An 11,024-nucleotide genomic window follows, 5' to 3' on the forward strand; every position below is an offset into this window, starting at 1 on the left:
GTCCATTACCAGTTCTTCCACTTACAAGGAACTGATCTTAATCTTCTATTAGTCATTTAAGGATTCTGTACCTCACTTCTTTTGTATATAAAACTGAGAGAATAAAGGTTACCCATAGTGAGGAAAAAAAAATAATGCCACCAAAGACTAAGAAATTTTGTGGAACTACTCAATTCTGAAGGAGACTAAAGTTACATGACAACTAAATTCAATATGGGGATCTGGATTGAATTCTGGTTAGAGACACGGGAACAGTTGATGAAATTGGAACCGCTGTGTTGTATCAGTATTAAAATTTCTTAATTTGGGGCGCCTGGGTGGCTCAGTGGGTTGGGCCTCTGCCTTCAGCTCCGGTCGTGATCCCAGGGTCCTGGGATCGAGCCCCGCAGGCTCTCTGCTCCGCGGGGAGCCTGCTTCTCCCTCTCTGTCTGCCTGCCTCTCTGCCTACTTCTGCCTACTTGTGATTTCTCTTTCTGTCAGATAAATAAATAAATAATCTAAAAAAAATTTCTTAATTTGGTAACTGTATTATGGTTATGTAAGAGAATATCTTACTCTCAGGAAATGAACCCTCAAGTATTAACAGGTGAAAGTACATAATGTGGGAGCCTGAGTGGCTCAGTTGGTTAAGCCACTGCCTTTGCCAGTCATGATCCTGCAGTCGGGGGATAGAGCCCCATGTGGGGCTCCCGGCTCCATGGGGAGTCTGCTTCTCTCTCTGACCTTCTCCTCTCTCTCTTTCTCTCTCTCTCTCAAATAAATAAATAAATAAATAAAATCTTTTTTTAAAAAAGTACATAATGTTTGCAAGTTACTCTCAAATGGTTCAGAACTGCCCCCCCCACCCATAGAGAGATAGAGAGAGAGAGAGAGAGAATGAGAGAACACGTGTGGCAAAATATTATTCAAGTGGTGAACCTTGGCAATAGGTGTTTAGGTGTTCTCCCACCACCACCAATATTTTATAATGAAAATATCCAAATATACAGAAAAAGTGAAATAATTGTACTCTGAACACCACCATCAAGATTCTAAAATCGATTCATTGCATTTGCTTTATCACGTATTTACCCACATAATTACTATTTTATTTTACTATCCTCGCAAATTTTCTCTAAATCACAAAATTAAAAGTTAAACAAATTAGTATACAGTAGTAGACAAAAAATTAGAGAAGCGAAGGAACTTCGGGGGACTCAAAAGAACTGGTAGTGTGGAGCGAGACACAAGTTCAAACCTCTGAAACACCAACTTGAAGCTACTGCCTTTGATGATTCCGTCTACGATCAGTGTATTGGCTGTCTCCTGTACAACCCTAAACCTGGCTGCAAGGTTCTTCAGTAAATACCGACACACCTCGCTTACAAAGCGTGAAACTACATTTCCCAAAAAGCCTTTATCTTTCCTGTCGGTGCAGAGGATTACAATTTCTATAGGCTGGGGTTGGTTTTTTTTTTTTAGAGGTCTCGCGATATTTCATTAAATCTCATTAAAGAGCCCAGCCGAAAGCCATTTTGTTTTTCAGGGCTTTTTGCAAGGAGACTTGGTACGAAGTTGTAGCAAAGCGGCAGCTGTAGTTGCTCGGTTCTGTTTTCAGCTTCAGGATGTTTCCCATGGCCAGAACCGCTCTAAGTCGTCTCCGAGGTAAGCAAAAATTGTGAGCAAATAATTTCCAACCGCCTTTGCACGTTTGTCTTAGTGGTTTCTCGTGCCCTTTCCCTCCACCTGCATCCCGACTTCCTAATTCTAAATGCGCAGTCTCCCGTCTCGCCCCAAGTAGTTGGGAAGCTGTCCTTAGCATTAACTTAATCACCCCGTGTTTCTGTTTTGGTTCCCAGCTCACTTTCTGTTACCACAGTCGTAGCATAGCCCTGTTTTTTGTTTTTTGTTTTTGCATTTTACGTTCACTTACCTACGATTTCAGGGAAGGAGGTTCATCGTGGACACTATTCATTCCTTCAGTAATTTCATAAATTTTAGCTTTGAGAGTATATTTACCCCCAGTGAACTTCCTCTCCAATTCCTGTAACTAATGGAAGGAAACTGGAAATCTAGCTCTTTCATTGCAAGGAGACAACCCAGGTGGTGGCCCTGCACCAAACAACACCTATGTTGTTTGTTGGTTTTTAAATGAGTACTAGCTTATTCGAAAACGGTTGTAATTTTTTTCTTATCTAAGAGTTTGGCAGGTAAAAGGGAATTTTGAGACCAGCCTTATGTATTGAGAATGCACTAGATTGGAAAGAGAAAATTCATTTCCGTACTTGATTTGCAGTGAAGGTGACCTTGAGTAACGTGAGCAGTTTTACAGTGGAAGTGACCGTAAGCAATGACCATTTAGCGTTCTTAACCCTGTTTTTATTTTTACAGAGACGTTAGTGGTATTACTAGATTGTGTTCTAAACACTCAAGCAGCTTTGACAGTCACCAAAAAAATAGTTGCCCAACTGGGTTTTTAATATTCCAAAAGTCACATCTGTTATCTCTTTCCCTTTGGGCAAATAATTTTTCTCTGAACCTCATTTTCCTGCTTTGTAAAACAGAGGGTTAGTAAATATGTATTACCTCATACAATTCTTGAGGATACCAGTACGTAGTAACTAAACCATTTCTTGTTACAGAAGAGAAGTCTAAAGAAATCCACTTGGGTGAACTGAATTTTGAGGTCATGAGATGTTGCAGAATTGTTTGGTAATTTTAATTTATTTGCCCTTTGAGCAGGTAGGGCCTTGTACCTTAGGAAAGGGAATTTTTTTTTTAACCAATGTGGAATTCACAAGCTCACTTTTTAACTGCTCTTGAGCAGAATATATTGTGAAATGTTTGTAAATTTGCTCATCCCAAGTGTGTCTAAAGGTGAAAAGAAAACCTATAAGGCAGTTAAGAGAAGAAATCATTAATGGTCAAATAACTATCCTGAAATAACCCACTGTATCACATAGAAGCCATTATATTCTTAAATGCTAGTGAATGGGCAACATTGCTCTTTCTGTCTGTCTGTCTGTCTTTGTTCATTTTGCTGTTTTTTAAAAACTATGCTTTCCATTACAGGGGCGCCTGGGTAGCTCAGTCCGTTAAACTTCCAGTCCGAGGTTTCAGCTAGGGCTGTGGTCGCAAGGGTCCTGGGATCCTCTGAAGTTAGGCTCCTTCGTTCGGACTCAGCCAGAAGTCTGTTTCTCTCCCTCTGCACCTCCTCCGGAGTGCTCTTTCTCTCAAATAAATAAATCTTAAAAAGAAAAAGATACATGCTTTCCGTTACATAAGTACCATTTGAGTCTCTGAAACAATAAGGATCGGGTCGCCTAGGTGGCTCAGTGAGTTAAGTGTTTGCCTTCGGCGGAGGTCATGATCTCAGCGCCCTGGGATGGAGCCTCCAGCCCTGTTCCTTGCTCGGTGGAGTCTGCTACTCTCTCTGTCTCCACCACCCCCCCCCACCGTGCCTTCTCTCTCTCTCAAATAAATAAAGTCTTAAAAAATATAATAAGAATCTGTTACTTAGGAAGGAAAAAAAAATCTTGACATACGCATTTTTGCAGTCTTGGTTCTTTGCCAAGCTCTCCTGAGAGCCCTAGAGGCAGTTTGAAAATTAATTCTATTAAAATAATAGTAAAGCAAAGTTTTAATGTCATTCTGCTCAAAAACCTTTGCCTCAACCAAAAAAGTGGCCCTTCATTATCCTTTCTGGTTTTATCCCTATTACTTGTCTATATACCTTTTCCTTCAACCAAACATAATTGGTTTTCCAGTACACTGGGCTTTTTTCTCCACCTTTTTTTTTTTTTTTTTCAGATTTCCCCTTCCTACATCTACATAACCAAATCCTACTTGGTGTTCAGAGTACTTAGCTAATATTCTACTTTTTTGTATTACAGTGATTTGTGTATAGATGTTTCATATCTTCCTTTAGATTGGAGGTTACTTGAAGACAGGGTCTGTGTCTTACACATTTTCATGTACCCTATTTCTTTTAGCATAGTGTTGTATTCATTAGTAATTATTTTTTGAAGATTTTATTTATTTGAGAGAGCATGAGAGAGAGAGGTAGAGGGGGGGAGAGAGAGAGAGAGAGAGATCATTAGAGGGGGAGGGGCAAAGGGAGCAGCAGAATCCCTGCTGAGCAGGGAACCTGACTTGGGACTGGATCCCAGGATCATAGAACCTTAATCTGAGTTGAAGGCAGACACTTAACCGCCTGAGCCACCCAGGCACCCTCACTGGTAATTTTTTTTTTTTAAATCATCATTACTCTAGTTTTTGGAGGTTTTTTTTTTTTTTTTGCAATTTTATGGTGATAAACATTTAGTATGCTTTAATTTGAAATTCTTTTGAGTTTACCCTTTTATGTTGTAAGTTGCTGAGCACTGCAGAGTAAACTAGTGAAAATTTAAGTCCTAAATATTCAAATTAATGAATAAGAGCCAAGTTACAGAGGTTCGTAGTGAGTGTTAGTGACACCACCTTTTGTTTTATCCCCCAAGATTTTATTACAAAAATTTTCAGACATAGAGGGGCGCCTGGGTGGCTCAGTGGGTTAAGCCGCTGCCTTCGGCTCAGGTCATGATCTCAGGGTCCTGGGATCGAGTCCCATATCGGGCTCTCTGCTCAGCAGGAAGCCTGCTTCCCTCCCTCTCTCTCTTTGCCTGCCTCTCTGCTTACTTGTGATCTCTCTCTGTCAAATAAATAAATAAATAAATCTTTAAAAAAAAAATTTTTCAGACATAGAGAAAATTTGGAAGAATTGTATGATACACACACTGTACTGCATAGATACAAGTATTTTGATACATTTGTTTCTCACATATCTATACATGTGTCAAATTGTATTATTTTTGATGCATTTAAAGTATACTACTTTGCTTTTAGCTACAGTATGTTTTAACATTGTGTTGAATCTCAAAGTACTATAAATTTAATTCATCCTGTTGCTTTCCTGATTAGCAAAATCAATTACATGTTCTTTTCCTTATAATTGATAGATATGCTTCTGTATTTCCTTTTTTTTTAAGTTCAAAGCATCCCACAAACAGTGGCAAGGCACAGCCACCAGAAAAGGACACCTGATTTCCATGACAAATATGGTAATGCCATATTAGCTAGTGGAGCCACTTTCTGTATTGCTGTGTGGGCATATGTAAGTACTGTTGCTTGATAATTTTCTATATTAGGTATTTTTCATTCCTGTCTATTTTATGTATTCAAAATGCTTTCACAGAGTAGTATACATTTCTAGTTGGGAGGGACTTCAGAGATTTTCTGATGTCATTACCTACCCAGTGCAGGAATTTCTTCCATAGCATTAAGCATTCATATTCTACCCATCATTTTCTTTTTTTTTTTTTTTAAGTAATCTGTACACCCAGCATGGAGTTTGAACTCACAACCTGAAATCAGGAGTTACAAGCTCCATCGTTTGAGCCAGCCAGATGCACTAACCATCATTTTCTTTCAACAAGAAATTCTGATTCCATTTCTGTGTATCATCCATTAGATACTAGAAACCAAAGATACTAGAAAATTAGATACTACTTTCCTGGATCTTCTCTTTCAAATTAAACATCCTTAGTTCTGTTAATCACTTTTTGTAACATAATTTCCAGGGTTTTCACCATCTTGGGTCACCTTCTTTCACTTAATTGGTGTCTTTTCGAAAATTCTGCCTGCAGAACTGAGTAAATTTCTGATGGATGAGATGTACAATGACTTGCTTTCATTTTTTTAGTTATTTACATCTTAACATTTAACTTCTTTCCAGTTGATGTACTTATTGGTTAAAAGTAGGATAAACATATAAGTTGCTCTTAGAGATATCTATTAATCTTGCCTTAATAAACAAATATTTATTCATGGGGCTTTTCATTCTTGTTTTAACCTTCCTTAAATATACTGGTAAAATAGGTGTATGTAGTTAGAAGAGTGATTAGATATTGAACAAATGTGTGGTCAGGGGCACTTTTGGAGGTTGTGTTCCTTGATGAAAGGATATTATAAAAGTGTTCTTTTGCAGTATTTAGGTAGTTGTGGAGTGAAGCAGTGTTTGAGGAGGTAGTAGAGAAATGTGAAGTAAAAATTGGAATTAATGAAATTAAAAATTCAATTGTTCAGTCATACTGGCTGCATTTCAGTTGCTCAGTAGCAATATTTGGCTCTTGTGTTAGACAATGAAGATCTAGACATTTCTTGCATCTCAAGAAGTTCTATTAAACAGTACTGGTCTAGAGAATTAGGACAGCAATTAGCTTTGGCCTACATGGAGGAGGCACTATATCTCAGTTGAATTTCTGTGTGTTTTTAACCTGTAGAGTAGAATACCTTTGTCACTTTTAAGAAATAGTCTCCAAGGGAGAGTAGACTCTAGTTTAAACATTTATAACTAATAGCATTTTAATTCTTACAGACAGCAACACAAATTGGAATAGAATGGAACCTGTCCCCTGTTGGCAGAGTCACCCCAAAGGAATGGAGAGATCAGTAATCATCCCAGTTGGTGTAATACTGAATTGTTTCAAAACCAACTCATAACTGATGCCAAGTAAAAACACTGCACCCATTAAAATACGGCATGATTGAAGAAATAAAGTACATTTGAAACCTTTGTTGTCGGTTTATTTCTTTTGTAATGAAACTAAGCCTGATCACTTTTCATTTATTCAACCTTAAGTGTTACTATTTAAGTCAGATGCTTTACAATTTCTTAAATAATTTTTCTTTCTGAGATAGTATGAAAGTAAAATCTGGCTGAAAGTAAAGTCTGGCTGTCACTTGGAAGTCAACTTTATAGTAGGCTGAAATTATAGTTCATGAATAACTGATCACAGAATTAATTTAGGTCATCTTTGAGTGTCCAGATACTGATTATGCCTACTACTTTCATCTCTAACCTATGTTTATATTTGGAATTGGTATTAAGGCCTTTTTACTCCTGCCAAGAGAACTTGGGGTGTCACCAGACCCAAGGGAAGACGGGTCCTGTCAAATGAACTCTTAGGATGTCTGAAGATTAGCTAGCTCCTTGGCTCCATTGGCACATTTATCTTCGAGCTTTGGGTCTTTCATTATATTTATTTAGGATGCTTATGATGCTATTAAAGACAGGATCTTTCAAATACAGTTTATTGGTGTTAACCTCTGCTGTTGCCTTTCTGTTAATTACACCAACTTTTTGATGCATGTATTATCCTGAATTCAGTATGACTTTGGATTTTGTATGTAAGATGCTAAGTGAAGAAAACATCTACACCATGTACTTCAGTACTTCCTTGGCTGAAGGCGTAAAAAGCCTCATGTTTGTTGATAGTAGCTCAAATAAGCAGAAAATAAAATTTCAGTGGAGTAATCTATGTTAGCTGAATTAGAGTTTCCTGAGTTCACATACATATACAACAAGTTATCAGGTAAATGGCTTTTAGGACTCTCCAGATTAACCTGATGTAGAAAGGATTTATGCATAACCAAACATTTGAAAGATTTTTACTTATTACATGAAATACTAGAAGAATGCTCTCATGGCAATATTTTTCTCATTAAATGCATCAAAGCCAGTAAGTAATTTCACTGATTAGGAAAAGTTGAATGTCCTTGCGAAATAAGTGCATTGCAAGATTAGTAACTACACGACAGTGCTGATACTTGATAAAATTTGAACACTATATCATATTTAGAAAGCATGTTAAAATAGGACTGAAGTGTTCAAATGCATGTAACCCTGAGATGTGATTAAGCAAAAATAAACACTTGTCTTTAAGGAAATTTCAATGTTCCATTAGATTATTTACCTTTTTATTCCTGAATTGGCATTACTAATAACTACAAGTGATTTTCAATATGATTTGTACCACTTCTGTCAGGTAAGTGATAATTGTCAGCTATTCTTACAGGCAAAAAAAGTATGTATGACCTTTAAAATTGTCTATTTGTCCATTTGCCAATATATATGTTGCTTTGTGTGATAAAACTTGGCAGTGGTAGTTGGTATTTTTGAACAGGCTTTTAAAGCTTAATTTGTAGTTAATCTTGTCCTGATCAGTAATTCTAAAACTACCCCAGGCACAGCCAGAAATGAAGCAGTACTGTAAGTCTAAATTAGTGTCATCACAATGTTCTGACCTTGCAGCTTTCCTAGTGTACTGAGAGTCAAAATTTTATCATTTCACAAATACACTCAATTTATCCCCAAACACATTGCCGAGAGTTTTAATACCTAGGGTGGGAAGGTTGTCAAATTAGTCTTCCTATCAAAAATCTGTACATTTGAAGAATTTAGGTAAGTGACTTCAGAAGCATTGCCAATCCTTTAAATGTTACTTGTTGGAGGGCTGTCATGTGTTTTCTTTTAAAAATAAGGGTGAATTACATAAATCCTATTCTTAATTTAACTAAGTTAAGTTACTATGTGTTTTCTGTACTTTTAAATTCATTAAACTAGGCTCCTCGGTGGGTCAGTTGGTTGGGTGGCTGACTCAGGGTTGTGAGATCAAGTCCCAGATTGGGCTCTTGTGCTGTTTGAAGTCTGCTCGAGGATTCTCTCCCATTCCCCTCCTCAGGCTCACTTGGGTGCTCACGCTCTCAAATCTTAAATTCATTAAACAAACTTAGTCACAAGGGTGAGGGCACATTATCTGTACCTCTATAGTTATTATAGTACCTATTATTATTATATATTATATAAATTATACATGTATTATATTATATATTATATATTATTATAGTACCTATATATATATGTAGGTATATACCTATATACCTATATATTATTATAGCACCTATAACTATAGTTATTATAGTACCTATTATTTTATATATATATTATATATATTATGTTATATTATTATATAATATATATTATATAATTATATATATCTATAGTTATAGGTACTATAATAATTATATAATTATATATTATATATATTACTATATAATTATATAGTAATATATATTACTATATAATTATATAGTAATATATATTACTATATAATTATATATATCTATAGTTATAGGTACTATAATATATAATATATATTATATATAAATAAATATATAAATATAAATATATAAAAATATATATTTATATATAATATATATAAAATATATATTTTATAAATATATAAATATTTATATATAAATATATATAAATATATATTTATATTTTATATATAAATATAAAATATAAATATATATATCTATAAATATAAATACATAAATATATTTATATAAAATAAAATATAAATATAAATATTTATAAATATATATAAATATAAAATAAAATATAAATATAAATATTTATAAATATTTATAAATAAATATAAAATATAAATATATTTATATATTTATAAAATGTTTATATATTTATAAAACATTTATATATTTATATAAATATATAAAATAATAATATAATATATATATTATAAAACATTTATATATTTATATATATTAGATATAAGATATATAAATATATATATATTTTATATATATATATTTATATATCTTATATCTAATATATATTATATATATAAATTATATATAATATATATTATATATTATATACATAAATTATATATATTATATATAATATATAATAATATATAATATATAACAACATATTATATTTAATATATAATAATAGGTACTATATATATCTATATATTATATATTATTATAGTACCTATATATTATAGTACCTATATATAGGTACCTATATATATATAGGTATATACCTATATATAATATATAATATAAATATATAATTTACATTATATATTATATATTTATTAATATAAATATATATATTATATATTATACATAAATATATTTATATATATAAATATATATTAATATAAAATAGACATATAAATATAAATTTCAATATAAAATATAAATATATTTTATATATTCTATATTATATAAAATATAAATATAAATTATATAAAATATAAATATAATTATATATTATATATAATATATATTTTATATATAATATATATAATATAATATAATAATAGGTACTATATATATATAATAATAGGTACTATAATAACTATAGAGGTACAGATGATGTGCCCTCACCCTTGTGACTAATAACTTCATTGGAGATATTAATACCACTTTATAATTATGGGGGCACCTACTATCTGCTCAACACCAGAAAACCTGGTTACTTGAAGACATTCCCTTCTATTTGAAAGCTCAAAATAGAGTATAGAACTACTGGTATGTTTGTGCATTGATAAGGGAGTTTAGGGATGATGCACTTAGAGATGTGAGGTGTTTTAGAGTGAAGGAAAGTTTCAGTGACTTAAGAATGTATGTAATAGCCTTGCAGTTCATAATCTTTACATAAAAATTAGCTGATGAATTTGAAACTGATAAGCTTTATTTATGGTTTCTGACTTAGTGAATTTCTTTGAAAGCTAAACTGTTAATACTGTAGTTACAAACCAACTTGCTAACAATTGGAAGCCCACTTAAAAGCCATCTTAATTTCATGTGATGCGATGTTTTTAAGGATTTTATTTATTAGCATGCGCATGCACAATCAGGGAGAGGAGCAGAGGGAGAAGGAGAAGCAGGCTCCCTGTTGAGTAGGAAAGCCCAATGTGGGGCTGGATCCCAGGACCCTGGGATCACGATGACCTGAGCTGAAGGCAAACATTTAACCGACAGAGCTATCCAGGTGTCACATGTGATGTAATTTTTTAAGATTTTAAATTTGGGGTTGAATTTGTGACTTAAGGTTGTGCACATTGATTGACAATTACAACTTAATGGCTGGGAAGTTTAGTAGTCCTGAAGATATGTATATGGATGGGTACAGAGGGGAAAGGAATAATTCTTTGTGAAATACTTAATTGTAGGCCTAAAATTTAGATCTGTGGGCAATTTTAAATGTTGCCTGTCAAGGCTTAGTAGGAATTTGACAATAGGTGGGATATAATTGGCTTACTTAACACTTAAATATGGTTAGCGTGTGCCCCACTTTCCTAAGCCTTTTACAAATAGTATTTTAATATTTATCCTTTGTGTGCCATTTT

At 33.4% G+C, this 11,024-nt stretch overlaps 1 protein-coding gene across 1 annotated transcript; it reads left to right on the forward strand.

Moving 5' to 3' along the window:
- Positions 1-1,502: 1,502 nt before the first annotated feature.
- Positions 1,503-6,593, forward strand: COX7B (cytochrome c oxidase subunit 7B). Its single transcript, XM_080831198.1, has 3 exons — positions 1,503-1,644; positions 5,007-5,131; positions 6,395-6,593. Exons 1-3 carry the CDS (start codon positions 1,605-1,607, stop codon positions 6,470-6,472), a joined length of 243 nt encoding a protein of 80 aa, XP_080687324.1. The 5' UTR covers positions 1,503-1,604; the 3' UTR covers positions 6,473-6,593.
- The last annotated feature ends 4,431 nt before the right edge of the window (positions 6,594-11,024 follow it).

This window comes from Martes martes, assembly GCF_963455335.1.
Source record: "Martes martes genome assembly, chromosome: X".
NCBI classification, from domain to species: domain Eukaryota; kingdom Metazoa; phylum Chordata; class Mammalia; order Carnivora; family Mustelidae; genus Martes; species Martes martes.

Bases quoted from the DNA above. Each gene is read 5' to 3' on its own strand.
- COX7B (XM_080831198.1), top strand. From the start codon at position 1,605: ATGTTTCCCATGGCCAGAACCGCTCTAAGTCGTCTCCGAG. The intron at 1,645-5,006 runs GTAAGCAAAAAT...TTTTTTTTTAAG, and splicing joins CGCTCTAAGTCGTCTCCGAG to TTCAAAGCATCCCACAAACA. The intron at 5,132-6,394 runs GTAAGTACTGTT...TAATTCTTACAG, and splicing joins GTATTGCTGTGTGGGCATAT to ACAGCAACACAAATTGGAAT.